This window comes from Salmo salar, chromosome ssa01 (assembly GCF_905237065.1).
Source record: "Salmo salar chromosome ssa01, Ssal_v3.1, whole genome shotgun sequence".
NCBI lineage: Eukaryota > Metazoa > Chordata > Actinopteri > Salmoniformes > Salmonidae > Salmo > Salmo salar.
The window spans coordinates 48,655,320-48,679,098 of record NC_059442.1 but is presented as its reverse complement, the minus strand read 5'-3'; the positions used below and the strand labels follow the sequence as shown (position 1 = coordinate 48,679,098).

At 44.2% G+C, this 23,779-nt stretch overlaps 1 protein-coding gene across 1 annotated transcript; it reads right to left on the bottom strand.

Annotated features, from left to right (window-relative positions):
* Positions 1-763: 763 nt before the first annotated feature.
* Positions 764-7,266, bottom strand: LOC106604120 (inactive tyrosine-protein kinase 7-like). Its single transcript, XM_045695314.1, has 3 exons — positions 7,260-7,266; positions 1,595-1,736; positions 764-968 (listed from the first exon to the last, which is right to left on the bottom strand). Exons 1-3 carry the CDS (start codon positions 7,264-7,266, stop codon positions 827-829), a joined length of 291 nt encoding a protein of 96 aa, XP_045551270.1. The 3' UTR covers positions 764-826.
* Between the last annotated feature and the right edge of the window lie 16,513 nt (positions 7,267-23,779).

Sequence of the window (23,779 nt, the reverse complement as noted above, 5' to 3'; positions counted from 1 at the left end):
GCTTTCACCGAAAAGCTATTTTAAAATCGGACATATCGAGTGCATAGAGGAGTAATGTATCTATAATTCTTAAAATAATTGTTATGCTTTTTGTGACCGTTTATCGTGAGTAATTTAGTAAATTGTTAGTAAATTCGCCGGAAGTTTGCGGGGGGTATGCTAGTTCTGAACGTCACATGCTAATGTAAAAAGCTGTTTTTTGATGTAAATATGAACTTGATTGAACAAAACATGCATGTATTGTATAACATAATGTCCTAGGTGTGTCATCTGATGAAGATCATCAAAGGTGAGTGCTGCATTTAGCTGTCTTCTGGGTTTTTGTGACATTATATGCTAGCTTGAAAAATGGGTGTCTGATTATTTCTGGCTTGGTACTCTGCTGACATAATCTAATGTTTTGCTTTCGTTGTAAAGCCTTTTTGAAATCGGACAGTGTGGTTAGATTAACGAGAGTCTTGTCTTTAAATAGCTGTAAAATAGTCATATGTTTGAGAAATTGAAGTAATAGGATTTTTAAGGTATTTGAAAATCGCGCCACAGGCTTCAACTGGCTGTTACGTAGGTGGGACGAATTCGTCCCGCCTAGCCCATAGAGGTTAACGAGAGAATCACCGACATGATGTCAGCTGGTCCTTTTGTGGCAGGGCTGAAATGCAGTGGAAATGTTTTTGGGGGGGTTTCAGGTCATTTGCATGGCAAAGAGGGAATTTGAAATGAATTGCAATTCATCTGATCACTCTTCATAACATTCTGGAGTATATGCAAATTGCCATCATACAAACTGAGGCAGCAGACTTTGTGAAAATTAATATTTGTGTCATTCTCAAAACTTTTGGCCATGACTGTAGAGCTGTGCCACGACGTCACTGATGCTGCAGCTGTTTCCGGCAGTGCAGGTGTACTTGGCTGTGTCGTCCGTGGTGACATCAGTTATCACCATAGAGTCATTGGGCATTATCTGGAACCTGAGAAAGAGAGAGAGAGTGGGGGATAGAAAGAGAGAGAGTGAGATAGAAAGAGAGAGAGAAAAATAGTGATAGAGAGAGAGAAAGAAATTGTGAAATAAAGTTACACAGTATGATGAGGCTTTATCCCTTGTTCCATTGATTGCCTCCTTCTGATACACAAGAATGGCCTTGAAAATATGCCTGAGGTGAGTGGCTTGGACTTATTCACATGCTCCACATCAAGTGACTTCTTCACTGTTCATTGATTGATTCCTGAAAGCTATCTATCATGGAACATTATTCTCCAGTTCACTGCAGTATCTGTATCGTAAATAGTATCCAAGAATAAATTCCATTCTAGTAATTTAGCAGATGCACTTAGAGTTGCCCAGTGTGCAGTGTCTCTCCTTTCACGTTGTGCAATACACTTTTCAGCTCTGTATCTTCATTTGTTCATGTTTCAGTCAACAAGTTGAAGAAAATGCTGTTTTTGTGATTACACTTTTTATAGATTTTCCAAAAAAATACACAAAAACACATTGTGGTGCAATGCAATCCAGTCCTTTTTATTCCCAGCACCACAAAGGGAGAAAATGTTGTTGTGTGTTGTTATTGTCTCTACAAGACTGTGTGTAAAGCCTTACCTCCTGCTGGTGTCCAGCACTTTGTCCTTGACCATCCACTGGATGTGGGGCTCAGGGTCTGATGTGGCCTGGCAGTGTAGGATGGCTCTGTGGCCCTGGTACACTGTGGTGTTCTCTGGCTCCAGCTTGAAGGTGATATACACTACACACGCACGCACGTACACACACACACACACACACCATTAAAATCCAGACGGAAAATATTTACACAAGAAGCACCTTATATCACACACTTCTTGTGTAAATATTTTCCTTCTGGATTTTAATGATTTGTATGTACACTGAATACAGTACTGTCTGCAAACTCCTCCAGAGTCAAATAATGGAGTTTCGCTGAGCAACTATATTTATTATGGCCAGATGAGACCAAAATGGAGCTCTTTGGCATCAACTCAACTCGCCGTGTTTGGAGGAGGAGGAATGCTGCCTATGACCCCAAGAACTCCATCCCCACTGTCAAACATGGAGGTGGAAACATTATGCTTTGGGGGTGTTTTTCTGCTAAGGGGACAGGACAACTTCACCGCATCAAAGGGGCGATGGACGGGGCCATGTACCGTCAAATCTTGGGTGAGAACCTCCTTCCCTCAGCCAGGGCATTGAAAATGGGTCGAGGATGGGTATTCCAGCATGACAACGACCCAAAACACACGGCCAAGGCAACAAAGGAGTGGCTCAAGAAGAAGCACATTAAGGTCCTGGAGTGGCCTAGCCAGTCTCCTCACCTTAATCTCATAGAAAATCTGTGGAGGGAGCTGAAGGTTCGAGTTGCCAAACGTCAGCCTCGAAACCTTGATGACTTGGAGAAGATCTGCAAAGAGGAGTGGGACAAAATCCCTCCTGAGATGTGTGCAAACCTGGTGGCCAACTACAAGAAACGTCTGACCTCTGTGATTGCCAACAAGGGTTTTGCCACCAAGTACTAAGTCATGTTTTGCAGAGTTTTGTATGTTTTGCAACTCTGTATACTACTCCTGTGAAAGGAGTAGTATACAGAGTTGTTCGAGACCTTCAGTTTCTTGGCAATTTCTCGCATGGAATAGCCTTCATTTCTCAAAACAATAATAGACTGATGAGTTTCAGAAGAAAGTTATTTGTTTCTTGCCATTTTGAGCCTGTAATCGAACCCACAAATGCTGATGCTCCAGATACTGAAATAGTCTAAAGAAGGCCAGTTATATTGCTTCTTTAACCAGAACAACAGTTTTCATCTGTGCTAACGTAATTGCAAAAGGGTTTTCTAATGATCAATAAGCCTTTTCAAATGATAAACTTGGATTAGCTAACACAACGTGCCATTGGAACACAGGAGTGATGGTTGCTGATAATGGGCCTCAGTACGCGTTTGTAGATATTCCATAAAATAATCTGCCGTTTCCAGCTACAACAGTCATTTACAACATTAACAATGTCTACACTGTATTTCTGATCAATTTGATGTTATTTAAAAAAAATGAAAAATAATAATAAAAAAAATAATCGACTAAATTGGCTTTTCTTTCAAAATCAAGGACATTTCTAAGTTGACCCCAAACTTTTGAACGATAGTGTACACACACATTACCAGTCAAAAGTCTGGACACACCTACTCATTCCAAGGTTATTCTTTATTTTTACTATTTTCTACATTGTAGAATAATAGTGAAGACGTCAAAACGATGAAATAACACATATGGAATCATGTAGTTACCCAAAAAGTGTTAAACAAGTAAAAATATACTTGAGATTCTTCAAAGTAGCCCCCCTTTTCCTTGATGACAGCGTTGCACACTCTTGGCATTCTCTCAACCAGCTTCATGAGGGAGTCACCTGGAATGCATTTCAATTGTGGAATTTCTTTCCATAATGCTTTTGAGCCAATCAGTTGTGTTGTGACAAGGTAGGGGAGGTATACAGAAGATAGCTCTATTTTGTAAAAGACCAAGTCCATATTATGGCAAGAACAGCTCAAATAAGCAAAGAGAAATGACAGTCCATCATTGCTTTAAGACATGAAGGTCAGTCAATGTGGAAACTGTCAAGAACTTCTGAAGTTTCTACAAGTGCAGTCGCAAAAACCATCAAGCGCTATGATGAAACTGGCTCTGATGAGGACCGCCACAGGAAAGGAAGACCCAGAGTTACCTCTGCTGTAGAGGATAAGTTCATTAGAGCTAACTGCTTCAGAGTTCAAGTAACAGACATCTCAACGTCAACTGTTCAGAGGAGACTGCGTGAATCGGGCCTTCATGGTCAAAATGCTGCAAAGAAACCACTACCAAAGGACACCAATAAGAAAAGACTTGCTTGGGCCAAGAAACACGAGCAATGGACATTAGAGTGCTGAAAATCTGTCCTTGGTCTGATGAGTCCAAATTTGAGATTTCTGGTTCCAACCGCCATGTCTTTATTAGACGCAAAATAGGTGAATGAATGATCTCTGCATGTGTGGTTCCCACCGTGAAGCATGGAGGGGCAGGTGTGATGGTGCTTTGCTGGTGACACTGTCAGTGATTTTATTTAGAATTCAAGGCATACTTAACCAGCATGGCTACCACAGCATTCTGCAGTGATACGCCATGCTATCTGGTTTGCTCTTAGTGGGACTTTCATTTGTTTTTCAACAGGACAATGACCCAACACACCTCCAGGGTGTGTAAGGGATATTTGATCAAGAAGGAGAGTGATGGAGTGCTGCAACAGATGACCTGGCCTCCACAATCACCCAACCTCAACCCAACTGAGATGGTTTGGGATGAGTTGGACCGCAGAGTGACGGAAAAGCAGCCAACAAGTGCTCAGCATATGTGGGAACTGCTTCAAGACTGTTGGAAAAGCATTCCAAGTAAAGCTGGTTGAAAGAATGCCAAGAGTGTGCAAAGCTGTCATCAAGGCAAAGGATGGCTACCTTGAAGAATCAAAAAAATGTTTTGACTTGTTTAACATTGTTTTGGTTACTACATGATTCCATATGTGTTATTTCATAGTTTATGTCTTCACTATTATTCGAAAATGTAGAAAATAGTTAAAACAAAGAAAAACTCTTGAATGAGTAGGTGTGTCCAAACTTTTGACTGGTACTGTATATATTTTTGGGGGGTATTTTACACCCTTTTTCTCCCCAATTTCGTGATATCAAATTGCAATCTTGTCTCATCGCTGCAACCCCCCCCCCTCGGGCACGGGAGAGGCAAAGGTCGAGTCATGCGTCCTCCGAAACATGACCTGCCAAACTACGGTTCTTAACACCTACCCGCTTAACCCGGAAGCCAGCTACACTAATGTGTCGGAAGAAACACTGTTCAACTGATGACCGAAGTCAGTCTAAAGGCACCCGGCCCGCCACAAGGAGTCACTAGAGCGCGGTGAGCCAAGTAAATCTTCCCCTAACCTGGACGACGCTGGGCCAACTGTGCGCCACCCTATGGGACTCCCGGTCACGGCTGGTTGTGACACAGCTTGGGATCGAACCCGGGTCTGTAGTGATGCCTCAAGCACTGCGATGCAGTGCCTTAGACTGCTGCATCACTCGAGAGGCCCAGGCTATTTTTGTTTTATCTTATTTTCTTTGATCTGCATGTTTCTTTTATACTTGATTTAGTTCAAGATCTCGTTATCTGATACTGTACACATTTACAGTACTTGTAAATACTTAATGGAAATCAAACTATTTTTGAAATGGACATGGCATCCAATGCATCTTAAATAATACAAATATGTAGCAAAAGGGAGTAGGCACGACGCTGGCTTGGAAAAAGCATCTTGCCTTCGACTGGCAGCTGTAGTGTCGCGGGCGGGAGAAGAGCGTTTGGGCTGTGTGAGGGAAAACGGCAGGAGCACAGCTGCCGCTTGACAAAGCATCATATCATGGTTGCCCCGTATATGAGGCGATGGGCAAAAAAGCTGTCACACGGCGCACGACCACTCTGGAGGGACGCTGGCTTCACGATTGCTCATTGATAACTGGGCTGTTGCTATTTCAACACCGAGGCAATATAAAAAGTCTGCCCATCTTTCTTGTCTTTGCCCCAGGGGACGAATGCCAACAAGATCTGAGTGCTTCTGTTAGGGAACCCTGAAGGGAATTCCATTTCCACAACCTGTTTGAGGTAAGAGATTCTGAGTGGTCTTCTTTGAAATAATACAGGCGATGTCTTGTATGCCCCCTACAAACAAGATGGCGCCAACAGAGATGGTCGCCTCGCTTCAGGTCCTTAGGAAACTATGCAATTTTTTTTAAATATATATTATTTTATGTATTTCTTACATTGTTAGCCCAGGAAATCTCAAGTGTTAATCTCAATCTCAAGTGTTATTACATACAGCCGGGAAGAACTATTGCATATAAAAGCAATGACAATTTACCAACATTACGATCAGGAATACGTCTTTCGCAAAGCAGATCCTTTGTTCGGACCTCCACCCTGGACATGGGATCTTATCCCAGAGCCCGACCCAAAACAACGCAGTCGCTGCAGGAGAGGCAGACGGAGCGGCCTACTGGTCAGACTCAGAAGGCGAGCACACCATCCACCGCTCCCGAGCATATTATCTACAAAAATATTTCTCTTTGATTATTGTCACAGCCGTGTATATCCCTCCCTCAAGCAGATACCTTGTCTGCCCTGAAAGAACTTCACTGGACTCTATGTAAACTGGAAACCATACATCCTGAGGCTGCATTTATTGTAGCCAGGGATTTTAACAAAGCTAAACTGAGAACGACACTGCATAAATTCTATCAGCATATCAAATGAGTGACATGGGCTGCTAGCATTCTGGATCATTGCTACTCTAACTTCCGCAATGCATACAAAGCCCTCCCCGCCCTGCCTTAGGCAAATCTGACCATGACTCCATTTTGTTGCTCCCAGCCTATAGACAGAAACTGTAACAGGAAACGCCTGTGCTCAGGTCTGTCCAACGCTGGTCTGATCAATCGGATTCCACACTTCAGGATTGCTATGATCACGTGGACTGGGATATATTCCGGATAGCCTCAGACAACAACAACATTGATGTATACGTGGACTCGGTGAGCGAGTTTATTAGCAAGTGCATCGGAGATGTCGTACCCACTGTGACTATTAAAACATTTCCTAACCTGAAACCGTGGAATGCTGGCAGCATTCGCGCAAAACAAAGCGCGAACCACCGCCTTTAATCATAGCAATGCGACTGGAAACATGACCCGAATACAAACAGTGCAGCTATTCCCTCTGCAAGGTAATCAAACAAGCAAAGTGTCAGTATAGAGACAAAGTAGTCGCAATTCAGCGGCTCAAAACACGAGACGTATGTGGCAGGGTCTACAGTCAATCCCGGATTACAAAAAGAAAACCAGCCCCGTCGCGGACATTGACGTCTTGCTCCAAGACAAATTAAACAACTTCTTTGCTCACTTTGAGGACAATACAGTGCCGCTGACATGGCCCGCTACCAAAGCCTGTGGGCTCTCCTTCTCAACGCGAGTAAAACGTTTAAACGTGTTAACCCTCGCAAGGCTGCCGGCCCAGAAGGCATCCCTAGCCGCATCATCAGAGCATGCGCAGACCAGCTGGCTGGTGTGTTGACATAATCAATCCCTATCCCAGTCTGTTGTCGCCACATGCTTCGAGATGGCCACCATTGGTCCTGTTCCCAAGAAAGCTAAGGCAACTGAACTAAATCGCCCTGTTGCACTCACTTGTCATCATGAAGTGCTTTGAGTGACTAGTCAAGGAGCATATCACCTCCATTCTACCTGATACCCTAGACCCGCTCCAATTTGCTTACTGCCCCAATAGGTCCACTGACAATGCAATCGCCATCACACTGCACACTGCCCTATCCCATCTGGACAAGAGGAATACCTAATGTAAGAATGCTGTTCATTAACTACAGCTCAGCATTTAATACCATAGTACCCTCCAAACTCATCATTAAGCTCGAGACCCTGGGTCTCGACCCTGCCCTGTGCAACTGGGTCCTGGACTTCACCCCAGGTGGTGAAGGTAGGAAACAACATCTCCACCCCGCTGATCCTCAACACTGGGGCCCCACAAGGGTGCGTTCTCAGCCCTCTCCTGTACTCACTGTTCATCCATGACTGTGTGGCCATGCATGTTTCCAACTCAATCACCAAGTTTGCAGATGACACTACAGTGGTAGGCTTGATTACCAACAGCAACGAGACGGCCTACAGGGAGGAGGTGAGGGCTCTCGGAGTGTTGTGTCAGGAAAATAAATTACCTCTCACTCAACGTCAACAAAACTAAGATGATTGTGGACTTCAGGAAACAGCAGAGGTAGCAGCCCTCATCCACATTGACGGGAGAAAGTGGAAAGCTTCAAGTTCCTCGGCGTACACATCACGGACAAACTGAAATGGTCCACCCACAGACAGTGTGGTGAAGAAGGCGCAACAGCGCCTCTTGAACCTTAGGAGGCTGAAGAAATTTGGCTTGTTACCTAAAACACTCAAACTTTTACAGATGACCAATCAAGAGCATCCTGTCGGGCTGTATCGCCACCTGGTACGGCAACTGCACCGCCCTCAACTGCAAGGCTCTCCAGAGGGTAGTGCGGTCTGCACAAAGCATCACCGGGGGCAAACTACCTGCCCTCCAGGACACCTACAGCACCCGATGTCACAGGAAGGCCAAAAAGATCACCAAGGACAACAACCACCCGAGCCACTGCCTGTTCACCCCGATATCATCCAGAAGGCGAGGTCAGTACAGGTGCATCAAAGCTGGGACCGAGAGGCTGAAAAACAACTTCTAACGCAAGGCCATCGGACTGTTAAACAGCCATCACTAACATAGAGGCTGCTGTCAACAGACTCAAATCTCTGGCCACTTTAACAAAAGGTATCACTAGTCACCTTAAATAATGGCACTTTAATATTGTTTACATATCCTACATTACTCATCTCATATGTATATACTGTACTCTACCATCTACTGCATCTTGCCTATGCCGTACAGCAATCGCTCATCCATATAATCTCAGCAAATAAAGAAACGTCCTCTCACTGTCAACTGTGTTTATTTTCAGCAAACATAATGCGTAAATATTTGTATGAATATATGATTCAACAACTGAGACATAAACTGAACAAGTTCCACAGACATGTGACTAACAGAAATGGAATAATGTGTCCCTGAACAAAGGGGGAGTCAAAGTAACAGTCAATTTCTGGTGTGGCCACCAGCTGCATTAAGTACTGCAGTGCATCTCCTCCTCATGGACTGCACCAGATTTGCCCGTTCTTGCTGTGAGATGTTACCTCACTCTTCCACCAAGGCACCTGTAAGTTCCCAGACATTTCTGGGGGGAATGGCCCTAGCCCTCACCCTCCGATCCAACAGGTCCCAGACGTGCTCAAAGGGATTGAGATCCGGGCTCTTCCCTGGCCATGGCAGAACACTGACATGCCTGTCTTGCAGGAAATCATGCACAGAACGAGCAGTATGGCTGGTGGCATTGTCATGCTGGAGGGTCATGTCAGGATGAGCCTGCAGGAAGGGTACTACAAGAGGGAGGAGGATGTCTTCCCTGTAATGCACAGCATTGAGATTGCCTGCAACGACAACAAGCTCAGTCCGATGATGCTGTGACACACCACCCCAGACCATGACGGACCCTCCACCTCCAAATCGATCCCGCTCCAGAGTACAGGCCTCGGTGTAACGCTCATTCATTCGGCAATAAACGCAAATCCGACCATCACGCCTGGTGAGACACAACCGCGACTCGTCAGTGGAGAGCACTTTTTGCCAGTCCTGTCTGGTCCAGCGACGGTGGGTTTGTGCCCACCACGTTGTTGCCGGTGATGTCTGGTGAGGACCATCCTTACAACAGGCCTACAAGCCCTCAGTCCAGTCTCTCAGCCAATTGCAGACTGTCTGAGCACTGATGGAGGGATTGTGCGTTCCTGGTGTAACTCGGACAGTTGTTGTTGCCATCCTGTACCTGTCCCGCAGGTGTGATGTTCAGATGTACCGATCCTGTGCAGGTGTTTTTACACGTGATCTGCCACTGCAAGGACAATCAGCTGTCCATCTTGTCTCCCTGTAGCACTGTCTTAGTGTCTCACAGTACGGACATTGCAATTAATTGTCCTGACCACATCTGCAGTCCTCGCCTCCTTGCAGCATGCCTAAGGCACGTTCACGCAGATGAGCAGGGACCCTGGACATTTTTCTTCTGGTGTTTTTCAGAGTCAGTAGAAAGGCCTCTTTAGTCTCCTAAGTTTCGATAACTGTCTTAACGACCGTTCCACAGCTGCATGTTCATTAATTGTTTGTGGTTCATTGAACAAGCATGGGAAACAGTTTTTAAACTCTTTACAATGAAGATCTGTAAAGTTATTTGGATTTTTACGAATTATCTTTGAAAGACAGGGTCCTGGAAAAAGGGATGTTATTTTTTAAGCTCAGTTTAGTTAGATTTGTGGAACTATATTGTGCAAAATGTTTAGCTCAGGCCCCACTTCTAGCACTGGAGAACATCCCGCAGACTGAGTTCCTAAAATGAAAAATAGGGTGTGTGTAATCCTATTATAATGCATGCATGAATATCATGCTGAATAGATGTTCATGTCATGGTCACCAAAATCACTGATTTACACAAAAATAATTAAGACGATAACGAATGCTAACCATAAGTTACTGTATCTGATGTTAGTGAGCATGCTAGCTAGCCCAACGGCTACATCTGAAATAAGTGTTTGCAACAATAACAGACAAGTTTAATCTTAGCGACTGTCTAAAACAGTCCAAACAACATGTAAGCCTGTTGGAACACATTTATTATAGAATGTATAGGCAAATCACTACGGAATCCTAGCTCTCATGATTGAAGCCTGTATCTTGCAATAATTATAACACTATTTCAGATGCAGCAGTGTTTTCAACAATAATAGCCAAATACAGCCTTAGTGACTGTCCAAGCAACCATCCAACAACACTAGACCTATTGGAACTAATAAAAAGTGTGAAGTTTTCAAGTAATTCATTACGGCAAATATAGACTATTTGGAAAGGGCTTAGTGGCCGTCAGAGCTGCAGCTTCGGCCCTCTACCCTCAGCCCTTGAATTATGTTTTACATCATCACATCTGAGTGTACCTTAAAATGCCCCTTGCCCAAGTGAGGGAGCGTGATCTGTGGCAACGTCCCTGGTGGAAATCTGGCGAGTTGTGCATAAAAACAACCAACCTAAATCTATTGATGTACCTAGCAAGCTAACATAGCACTATTGTCAGGTAGCTAGCTACAGTTACCCATAGTTGGCTAGCTAACTTTATAGTTTGGTCATTTATTCTAATACATATTCCCAAAAAATAGCTGCATTTTATAGGCTCCTCACTATGAGTCTGTCTGAGTCACTTTGAGCATCATATTCCCATTTGGCGTTGCACATTTTTTTGCTATCTAGCGTCGTTACACCATATTGTCACATACTGACAAATGCACTCGTTAATTTAAATGTGACACTTTACAGATACCAGGGTTTGACGTGACTACAGTTTGCATTGAATGGTGGGTCAAATCAACCCCGCAAGTGATCAAAGTTGTACACTCACTCACTCAAGCTAAATCTAGGGCTGAGGGCACAACTTTTGTGAACTGGACCACCATTTAAGATTGCAGTCAAACTACATCTGGTTTCGATGGGATTCCGCAGAGGGGAAAGTTGCTAGCATGAGAGCTGAGGGGGTAAAGAAAAATACTGCTATTGGACCACAACTTTCGACGGTGATGGTGGGAGTGGTTTTGTCTAATAGAATCATGGAGTTTGAGCCTTGAACAGAAAAATATTGGAGTAAGCTGACTAAATATCATTCTATAGGTTTTTGACCATCTATTTGAAATATTTACAGACGTTATTAGACCAAGACAACCAGTGCAACATATAGCAGGTAGTTCCAATGTGATCAGAAAATACAGACGGAATGTACAGTACCAGTCAAAAGTTGACACCTACTCATTCAAGGGTTATTTATTTTGACTATTTTCTAAATTGTAGAATAATAGTGAAGACATCAAAACTATGAAATAACACATATGGAATCATGGAACCAAAAAAGTGTTAAACAAATCAAAATACGTCTCTGTGTCTCACAAAGATATGGCGGGTTGGCACCAAAAATCTTACATTTGGACTCATCAGACCAAAAGGACAGATTTCCACTGGTCTAGTGTCCATTGCTCATGTTGTTTGGCCCAAGCAAGTGTTATTGGTGTCATTTAGTAGTAGTTTCTTTGCAGCAATTCGACCATGAAGGCCTGATTCACGCAGTCTCCTCTGAACAGTTGATGTTGAAATGTCTGTTACTTGAACTCATTGAAGCATGTATTTGGGTTGCAATCTGTGGTGCAGTTAACTCTAATGAACTTATCCTCAGGCAGTAGAGGTAACTCTGGGTCTTCCTTCCCTGTGGCAGTCATCATCAGAGCCAGTTTCATCATAGCGCTTGATGGTTTTTGCGACTGCACTTGAAGAAAGATCTTGAAATCTTCCATATTGACTGACCTTAATGTCTTAAAGCAATGATGGACTGTCATTTCTCTTTGCTTATTTGAGCTGTTCTTGCCATAGCATGGACTTGGTCTTTTACCAAATAGGGCTATCTTCTGTATACCACCCTACCTTGTCACAACACAACTGATTGGCTCAAAAGCATTAAGGAAAGAAATTCCACAAATTAACTATTAAGAAGGCACACCTGTTAATTGAAATGCATTCCAGGTGACTCCCTCATGAAGCTGGTTGAGAGAATGCCAAGAGTGTGCAAAGCTGTCATCAAGGAAAAGGGTGATTACTTTGAAGAATATAAAATATACAATAGAGAGGAACCAGGCCAGTCCTCTTCTGGCTGTGCTGGGTGGAGATTATAACAAAACATGGCCAAGATGTTGAAATGTTCATAGATGACCAGCAGGGTCAAATAATAATAATCACAGTGGTTGTAGAGGGTGCAACAGGTCAGCACCTCAGGAGTAAATGTCAGTTGGCTGGGACAGGTAGCACGTCTGGTGAACAGGTCAGGGTTCCATAGCCACAGGCAGAACAGTTGAAACTGGAGCAGCAGCACGACCAGGTGCACTGGGGACAGCAAGGAGTCATCAGGCCAGGTAGTCCTGAGGCATGGTCCTAGGGCTCAGGTCCTCCAAGAGAGAGATAGAGAAAGGAAAGAAAGAAAGAAAGAGAAAGAAAGAGAATTAGAGAGAAAGAGAATTAGAGAGAGCATACTTACATTCACACAGGACACCGGATAGACAGGAGAAATACTCCAGATGTAACAGTCTGACCCTAGCCCCTGATACAAACTATTGCAGCATAAATACTGGAGGCTGAGACAGGAGAGGTTGGGAGACACCGTGGCCCTTCCGACAATACACCCAGACACGGCCAAACAGGCAGGATATAACCCCACCCACTTTGCCAAAGCACAGCCCCCACACCACTAACTTACCATCCTGAGACAAGGCAGAGTATAGCCCACGAAGATCTCCCCCACGGCACAACCCAAGGGGGGCGCCAACCCGGACAGGAAGACCACGTCTGTGACTCAACCCACTCAAGTGACGCACCCCTCCTAGGGATGGCATAGAAGAGCAACAGTAAGCCAGTGACTCAGCCCCTGTAATAGTGTTTGAGGCAGAGAATCCCAGTGGAGAGATGGGAACCGGCCAGGCAGAGACAGCAATGGCGGTTCGTTGCTTCAGTGCCTTTCCGTTCACTCCTGGGCCGGACTACACTCAATCATAGGATCTACTGAAGAGATGAGTCTTCAATAAAGACTTAAAGGTCGAGACCGAGTCTGCGTTTCTCGCATGGATAGGCAGACCATTCCATAAAAATGGAGCTCTAAAGGAAAAAGCCCTGCCTCCAGCTGTTTGCTTAGAAATTATAGGGACAGTAAGGAGCCCTGCGTCTTGTGACCGTAGCATACGTGTAGGTATGTACGGCAGGATTAAATCAGAAAGATAGGTAGGAGCAAGCCCATGTAATGCTTTGTAGGTTAGCAATAAAACCTTGAAATCAGCCCTTGCCTTAACAGGAAGCCAGTGTAGCGAGGCTAGCACTGGAGTAATATGATAATTTTTTGGTTCTAGTCAAGATTCTAGCAGCCGTGTTTAGCACTAACTGAAGTTCATTTAGTGCTTTATCCGGGTAGCCGGAAAGTAGAGCACTGCAGTAGTCTAATCTAGAAGTGACAAAAGCATGGATACATTTTTTCTGCATAATTTTTGGACAGAAAGCGTCTGAATTTTGCAATGTTACGTAGATGGGGGGAAAAAGCTGTCCTTGAAATAGTCTTGATTTGTTTTGTGGTGGCTAATTTCTGCATTACCAAATGACGAGAGTTACAAACTTCACACACCAGTCAGAGTTATACTTAAACTACATCTTTAATAATAAGAGATTTGCAAAAGCACTTGACTTTCAATGATAGCCAAGATACACCCCTCTCAACATACATGACAAACCACAGATCTTAGGAACAGTTCACAAAGGGACTTTATATTTGAGAAAGGAGTATCCCTTAGCCAGATAACATTCGCTATAAATTATCGTTCAGTTTGGTCCCTATGACGATGTTCTAATCTCGTTCCTGGTACGTCATTGTACAAAAACACCAACTCATCCAATGGTATATATATCAATTGTCAACTCTAGATACTCCCATCTCAAGTAAACCCCCTCTTGATCCCACTCCTGGACAAGCTCACTGAGGGGAGTGACTTGCGCACAGACATTGTGGAGACAAATAATTGGTTCCCCATTAATCACGCCATCCCTTCACAAGGTTTAAGAATAGGTAAAGACACATTCACATATGAAGACAATGTTCCATTCTGTCCTCTTCCCTTTCTGAAATTCTGCATCGCACCAGGGATATGTGAAAGACAAGCCTGACCTCTCCCCTCTCTGGGCCCGAAGTGACTGAGCCCTAGCTAAGGGAAAAGTGCCACTGCCAACACCAGAGTCCAAAGGGATACATTCTAATGACAAGTATCTCACATAAGCATATTATGCAAATAAAACATCTTAAGATAGCTGGGTTACACAACCACATATCACAGTCATAGCAACAACAAAAAATCCCTCAATAAAGTAGTTTGCAACAATACATAACTTTAGAATGTGATAATGATAACAAGAACAAGATCCACATTAGTCAACTGTTGTTTTTGTACTTTTAATGTACTTTTTCATATAAATAATCTAAGCATGAGATACATCACATTTTCATTTTGAACCTTTATCTTTCCATAGGTCAAACATGTACTCTTTTATACATCAAACACACAACGTTCTTATGAAGTAGCTAGATGTAACATCATTTCAATGTTAAACTGTATATTGTTGAGTTAAATGTAGGCTTTTAACCATGAATAAAAAATATACATTTCTATGTTTGCATATTATTTTTTAAGTGTGTGTGTGGGGGGGGGGGGTGATTGGCAACACTCAAATTAAGTTGCTTTCATGCCATTATTATGAACACCTGCTCTTTTCATGCAAATCTTGATGAAATAGGTTCTGCTCCTTCAGGGTAACTCACTCACTTGAATATAAAATAGCCTACAAGCAGTGAGCGCAGTATGTGTTAACTATCTGCCCATCTTGCCAGGTGCCTACCTGGTGCCTACCTGGTGAAATAAAAAGTTGAGAACAAGATAAAGCAAAGAAGTGCGACACAAATGCAGAGTTACACATGGAATAAACAAACGTACAGTCAATAACACAATGGAAAAGTCTATATACAGTGTGTGCAAGCGTCCCACCTAGCCCATAGAGGTTAATTATCTATGTTACCCAACTAATTCTGATTCATCAGCCACAGTTTGTCAAAAGAGAGATCAGGGTCCAGAGTAACGCCGAGGTCCTTCACAGTTTTATTTGAGACGACTGTACAACCCTCAAGATTGTCAGATTCAACAGAAGATCTTTGTTTCTTGGGACCTAGAACTAGCATCTCTGTTTTGTCCGAGTTTAACCTTTTGGGGCTAGGGGGCAGTATTTTCACGGCTGGATAAAAAAACGTACCCGATTTAATCTGGTTACTAATCCTACCCAGTAACTAGAATATGCATATACTTATTATATATGGATAGAAAACACCCTAAAGTTTCTAAAACTGTTTGAATGGTGTCTGTGAGTATAACAGAACTCATTTGGCAGGCAAAACCCTGAGACATTTTCTGACAGGAAGTGGATACCTGATGTGTTGAATTACCTTTAAGCCAATGCCATTGAAACACACAGGGGCTGATTAATGTTTTGGCACTTCCTATTGCTTCCACTAGATGTCACCAGCCTTTACAAAGTGTTTTGAATCTTCTACTATGAGATCTGACCGAACAAGAGCCTTGGAACGGTGATGGCCGATTAGACTCTGGCGCGCGAGGTCATGTTGGGTACCCTCGTTCCAAAACGTTTTAAAAGAGAATGCATTCGTCCACCTTGAACATTATTCATGTTCTGGTTAAAAAAGGCACTAATGATTTATGCTATACAACGTTTGACATGTTTGAACGAACGTAAATATATTTTTTCCCCTCGTTCATGAAGTGAAGTCCGGCGGGCTTAGATCATGTGCTAACAACACGGAGGTTTTTGGACATAAATGATGAGCTTTTTTGAACAAAACTACATTCGTTATGGACCTGGGATTCCTGGAAGTGACATCTGATGAAGAGAATCAAAGGTAATGGATTATTTACATAGTATTTTCGATTTTAGATCTCTCCAACATGGCCGTTTGTCTGTATCGCAAAGCGTATTTTTCTGGGCGCAGTGCTCAGATTATTGCAAAGTGTGATTTCCCAGTAAGGTTATTTTTAAATCTGGCAAGTCGATTGCGTTCAAGAGATGTAAATCTATAATTCTTTAAATGACAATATAATATTTTACCAATGTTTTCTAATTTTAATTATTTAATTTGTGGTGCTGACTTGACTGCCGGTTATTGAAGGGAAACGATTTCCTGAACATCAACGCCATAGTAAAACGCTGTTTTTGGATATAAATATGAACTTGATAGAACTAAAAATGCATGCATTGTCTAACATAATGTCCTAGGAGTGTCATCTGATGGAGATTGTAAAAGGTTAGTGCATCATTTTAGCTGGTTTTATGGTTTTGGTGACGCCTGTCTTTGAATTGACAAAACATTACACACAGCTATTGTCAATGTACTCTCCTAACATAATCTAACTTTATGCTTTCGCCGTAAAACCTTTTTGAAATCGGACAACGTGGTTAGATTAAGGAGATGTTTATCTTTCAAAGGGTGTAAGATAGTTGTATGTTTGAAAAATTTGAATTTTGACATTTATTTGGTTTCAAATTTGCCGCTCTTGAAATGCACCTGCTGTTGATAGGGTGCACCACGGGTGGCACGCTAGCGTCCCACATAGCCCCAAGAGGTTAAAAGTTGATCATTTGCCGCCATCCACTTCCTTATGTCTGAAACAAAGGCTTTCAGGGAGGGCAATTTTGGGGCTTCACCATGTTTCATCAAAATGTACAGCTGTGTGTGGTCTGCATAGCAATGAAAGTTAACATGTTTCCGAATGACATCACCAAGAGGTAAAATATATAGTGAAAACAATAGTGGTCCTAAAACGGAGCCTTGAGGAACACAAATGTACAGTTGATTTGTCAGAGGACAAACCATACACAGAGACAAACTGATATCTTTCCGACAGATAAGATCTAAACCAGGCCAGAACTTGTCCGTGTAGACCAATTTGGATTTACAACCTCTCCAAAAGAATGGTGATCGATGGTGTCAAAAGCAGCACTACGGTCTAGGAGCACGAGGACACATGTGGAGCACGAGGACAGATGCAGAGCCCTGGTCTGACGCCATTAAAAGGTAATTTACCACCTTCACAAGTGCTGTCTCAGTGCTACGATGGGGTCTAAAACCAGACTGAAGCATTTCCTATACATTGCCTTCAGGAAGGCAGTGAGTTGCTGTGCAACAGCTTTTTCCCAAATTTTTGGGAGGAATGGGAGATTCGATATAGACCGATAATTTAAAAATATATATTTTCTGGTTCAAGGTTTGCTTTTTCAAGAGAGGCTTTATTACTGCCACTTTTAGTGAGTTTGGTACACATCCGGTGGATAGAGAGCCATTTATTATGTTCAACATAGGAGGGCCAAGCACAGGAAGCAGCTCTTTCTTTCAGTAGTTTAGTTGGAATAGGGTCCAGTATGCAGCTTGAAGGTTTAGAGGCCATGATTATTTTCATCAATGTGTCAAGAGATATAGTATTTAAAAACTTGCGTGTCTCCCTTGATTCTAGGTTCTGGCAGAGTTGTGCAGACTCAGGACAACTGAGCTTTGGAGGAATACGCAGATTTAAAGAGTCCGTAATTTGCTTCCTAATGATCATGATCTTGTCTTCAAAGAAGTTCATGAATTTATCACTGCTGAAGTGAAAGCCATCCTCTCTTGAGGAATGCTGCTTTTTAGTTAGCTTTGCGACAGTATCAAAAATACATTTTGCAGGAGGCCTGTAAACAGTAGCTATAACAAGTGATTGAGTAGGCTGCATATATTTCATGACTAGAAGCTCAAAAGACAAACGTCTATTTTTTTGGGGGGGGGGGGGATTTCAATTTGCTATCGTAAATGTTAGCAACACCTCCGCCTTTGCAGGATGCGCAGTGGATATGGTTACTAGTGTAACCAGGAGGAGAGGCCTCATTTAACACAGTAAATTCATCAGGCTTAAGCCATGTTTCAGTCAGGCCAATCATATCAAGATTATGATCAGTGACTAGTTCATTGACTATAACTGCCTTGGAAGTGAGGGATCTAACATTAAGTAGCCCTATTTTGAGATGTGCGATATCACAATGGAGGAGGTCTTTATTCCAGTGAGATTGCTAAGGCGAACACTGCCACGTTTAGTTTTTCCCAACCTAGATCGAGGCACAGACACGGTCTCAATGGGGATAGCTGAGCTGACTACACTGACTGTGCTAGTGGCAGGCGCCACTAAGCTGGCATGCTGGCTAACAGCCTGCTGCCTGGCCTGCACCCCATCTTGTTGTGGAGCTATGGGAGTTAGAGCCCTGTCTATGTTCGTAGATAAGATGAGAGCACCCCTCCAGCTAGGATGGAGTCTGTCACTCCTCAACAGGCCAGGCTCAGTCCTGTTTGTGGGTGAGTCCCAGAAAGAGGGCCAATTATCTACAAATTCTATCTTTTGGGAGGGACAGAAAACAGTTTTCAACCAGAGATTGAGTTGTGAGACTGCTGTAGAGCTCATCAATCCCCCTAACTGGGAGGGGGCCAGAGACAATTACTCGATGTCGACACATCTTTATAGCTGATTTACGCGCTGAAGCTATGTTGCGCTTGGTGACCTCTGACTGTTTCATCCTAAAATCATTGGTGCCGACGTGGATAACAATATCCCTATACTCTCTACACTCGCAAGTTTTAGCCTTAGCCAGCACCATCTTCAGATTAGCCTTAACGTTGGTAGCCCTGCCCCCTGGTAAACAGTGTATGATCGCTGGATGATTCATTTTAAGTCTAATACTGCGGGTAATGGAGTCGCCAATGACTAGGGTTTTCAATTTGTCAGAGCTAATGGTGGGAGGCTTCGGTGTCTCAGACCCCGTAACAGGAGGAGTAGAGACCAGAGAATGCTCGGCCTCTGACTCCGACCCGATGCTTAAAACCTCTCTGGGACATGTGGGACGCTAGCAGGGCGGCAAATTCAAAACAACAAAAATCTCATAATTCAAATTTCTCAAACACACAAGTATTATACACCATTTTAAAGATAAGATGCTCCTTAATCCAACCACAGTGTCCGATTTCAAAAAGGCTTTACAGTGAAAGCATAACATTAGATTATGTTAGGACAGCGCCTAAGCATGAAAAACCACACAGCCATTTTCCAAGCAAGGAGAGGCGTCACAAAAACCAGAAATACAGCTAATATTAATCACTAGCTTTTGATGATCTTCATCAGATGACACTCCCAGGACTCAATGTTACAAAATACATGTATGTTTTGTTCGATGAAGTTCATATTTATATCCATAAACCCCATTTTACATTGGCGCGTGATGTTCAGAAAATGTATTCCCACCAAAACTTCCGGTGAATGAGTACATCAATTTACAAAAATACTCATCATAAACGTTGATAAAATTTACAACAGTTATTGAAAGAATTATAGATACACTTCTCCTTAATGCAACCACTGTGTCAGATTTTAAAATAGCTTTTCGGCGAAAGCACGTTTTTCAATATTCTGAGTACAGAGCTCAGCCATCAAAGCAAGCTATACAGTTACCCGCCAAGTTCTGGAGTCAACTAAACTCAGAATTAGTATTATAAATCTTCCCTTACCTTTGCTGATCTTCGTCGGAATGCACTCCCAGGACTCCCACAAGAAATGTTCTTTTTGTTCGAAATACTCCATATTTATGTCCAAATACCTCCGTTTTGTTCGCGCGTTCAGATCACTAATCCAAAGGCATAACGCGCGAGCGTAAAACCAGAGACAAAAAGTGAAATAGTTCCATTACCGTTCGTAGAAACATGTCAAACGATGTTTACAATCAATCCTTAAGGTCTTTTTAACATAAAACTTCAATAATATTCCAACCGGACAATAGCGTATTCATTACAGAGGAAAAAGAAGGAGCGGCGCGCCAGTGTGCCAGCGCAGTAAACAACTCACTGGTCCCAGGCAGTCCACTGATTGACTGAGCTCCTATTCTCTGCCCAGTAACAGTAGAAGGATGTAACAAGTTTCTAAAGGCTGTTGACAGCCAATGGAAGCCATAGGAAGTGCAAAATGACCCCACAGACACTTTAGTTTGAATAGGGATTAGATAGAAAAAGTATAGAATAAGTTCCGGAACTCCAATTTGAGCAGCAGCAGCTGAAAAATGAGCTCCTACAAATATTGAAATTTACATGGTTTTTAGAGTGAAGTACATCGGAAAAAAGCAAAAGAAAACTGCAAGACTGTATAGGAGAAAAAACAAGCAACAAACAAAGAAGATAGGCTTTTGAAATTGTAGTTATCTTAGCTAGCTGAATTGTTTACCAGTTGCTAAGCAGTTGCTAGGGACTCTTTTGGAAGAAGCTAGCTAGCTAACGAAGAACAACAAAGAATATCTAGTTAACAGAAGAAAAGAAAGAGAAAATCAGGACAGAAGAAAAGGGATATCAAAGTGAAACAGTTCTCTAAAGACACAAGAGACAATAATACAAGAAACAACACTTCTGTAGCTTGTCAACTATGTGTCTGTCTATCCCTGTTCCCTCCCCTCTGCACAGGCCATACAAACGCTTCACACCGCGTGGCCGCTACCACTCTAACTTGGTGGTCCCAGCGCGCACGACCCACGTGGAGTTCCAGGTCTCCGGCAGCCTCTGGAACTGCCGGTCTGCAGCCAACAAGGCTGAGTTCATCTCAGCCTATGCTACCCTCCAGTCCCTAGACTTCCTGGCGCTGACGGAAACATGGATTACCACAGATAACACTGCTACTCCTACTGCTCTCTCTTTGTCTGCCCACGTGTTCTCGCATACCCCTAGAGCATTGAGCCAGCAGGGTGGTGGCACTGGAATCCTCATCTCTCCCAAGTGGACATTCTCTCTTTCTCCCCTGACCCATCTGTCTATCTCCTCATTTGAATTCCATGCTGTCACAGTTACCAGCCCTTTCAAGCTTAACATCCTTATCATTTATTGCCCTCCAGGTTCCCTTGGAGAGTTCATCAATGAGCTTGACGCCTTGATAAGTTCCTTTCCTGAGGATGGCTCACCTCTCACAGTTCTGGGTGACTTTAACCTCCCCACGTCTACCTTTGACTCATTCCTCTCTGCCTCCTTCTTTCCACTCCTCTCCTCTTTTGACCTCACCCTCTCACCTTCCCCCCCCTACTCACAAGGCAGGCAATACGCTTGACCTCATCTTTACTAGATGCTGTTCTTCCACTAATCTCATTGCAACTCCCCTCCAAATCTCCGACCACTACCTTGTATCCTTTTCCCTCTTGCTCTCATCCAACACTTATCACTCTGCCCCTACTCTGATGGTATTGCGCCATCCCAACCTTCGCTCTCTCTCTCCCGCTACTCTCTCCTCTTCCATCCTATCATCTCTTCCCTCTGCTCAAACCTTCTCCAACCTATCTCCTGATTCTGCCTCCTCAACCCTCCTCTCCTCCCTTTCTGCATCCTTTGATTTTCTCTGTCCCCTATCCTCCAGGCCGGCTCGGTCCTCCCCTCCTGCTCCGTGGCTCGACGACTCACTACGAGCTCACAGAACAAGGCTCCGGGCAGCCGAGCGGAAATGGAGGAAAACTCGCCTCCCTGCGGACCTGGCATCCTTTCACTCACTCCTCTCTACATTCTCCTCTTCTGTCTCTGCTGCTAAAGCCACTTTCTACCACTCTAAATTCCAAGCATCTGCCTCTAACCCTAGGAAGCTCTTTGCTACCTTCTCCTCCCTCCTGAATCCTCCTCCCCCTCCTCCCTCTCTGCGGATGACTTCGTCAACCATTTTGAAAAGAAGGTTGACGATATCCGATCCTCGTTTGCTAAGTCAAACGACACCGCTGGTCCTGCTCACACTGCCATACCCTGTGCTTTGACCTCTTTCTCCCCTCTCTCTCCAGATGAAATCTCGCATCTTGTGACGGCCGGCCGCACAACAACCTGCCCCCTTGACCCTATCCCCTCCTCTCTTCTCCAGACCATTTCCGGAGACCTTCTCCCCTTCCTCATCAACTCATCCTTGACCGCTGGCTACGTCCCTTCCGTCTTCAAGAGAGCGAGAGTTGCACCCCTTCTGAAAAAACCTACACTCGATCCCTCCGATGTCAACAACTACAGACCAGTATCCCTTCTTTCTTTTCTCTCCAAAACTCTTGAACGTGCCGTCCTTGGCCAGCTCTCCTGCTATCTCTCTCAGAATGACCTTCTTGATCCTAATCAGTCAGGTTTCAAGACTGGGCATTCAACTGAGACTGCTCTTCTCTGTGTCACGGAGGCTCTCCGCACTGCTAAAGCTAACTCTCTCTCCTCTGCTCTCATCCTTCTAGACCTATCTGCTGCCTTTGATACTGTGAACCATCAGATCCTCCTCTCCACCCTCTCCGAGTTGGGCATCTCCGGCGCCGCCCACGCTTGGATTGCGTCCTACCTGACAGGTCGCTCCTACCAGGTGGCGTAGCGAGAATCTGTCTCCGCACCATGCGCTCTCACCACTGGTGTCCCCCAGGGCTCTGTTCTAGGCCCTCTCCTATTCTCGCTATACACCAAGTCACTTGGCTCTGTCATATCCTCACATGGTCTCTCCTATCATTGCTATGCAGACGACACACAATTAATCTTCTCCTTTCCCCCTTCTGATAACCAGGCGGCGAATCGCATCTCTGCATGTCTGTCAGACATATCAGTGTGGATGACGGATCACCAGCTCAAGCTGAACCTCGGCAAGACGGAGCTGCTCTTCCTCCCGGGGAAGGACTGCCCGTTCCATGATCTCGCCATCACGGTTGACAACTCCCTTGTGTCCTCCTCCCAGAGTGCTAAGAACCTTGGCGTGATCCTGGACAACACCCTGTCGTTCTCCACTAACATCAAGGCGGTGACCCGATCCTGTAGGTTCATGCTCTACAACATTCGACCCTGCCTCACACAGGAAGCGGCGCAGGTCCTAATCCAGGCACTTGTCATCTCCCGTCTGGATTACTGCAACTCGCTGTTGGCTGGGCTCCCTGCCTGTGCCATTAAACCCCTACAACTCATCCAGAACGCCGCAGCCCGTCTGGTGTTCAACCTTCCCAAGTTCTCTCACGTCACCCCGCTCCTCCGCTCTCTCCACTGGCTTCCAGTTGAAGCTCGCATCCGCTACAAGACCATGGTGATTGCCTACGGAGCTGTGAAGGGAACGGCACCTCCATACCTTCAGGCTCTGATCAGGCCCTACACCCAAACAAGGGCACTGCGTTCATCCACCACTGGCCTGCTGGCCCCCCTACCTCTGAGGAAGCACAGTTCCCGCTCAGCCCAGTCAAAACTGTTCGCTGCTCTGGCACCCCTATGGTGGAACAAGCTCCCTCACGACGCCAGGACAGCGGAGTCAATCACCACCTTCCGGAGACACCTGAAACCCCACCTCTTTAAGGAATACCTAGGATAGGATAAAGT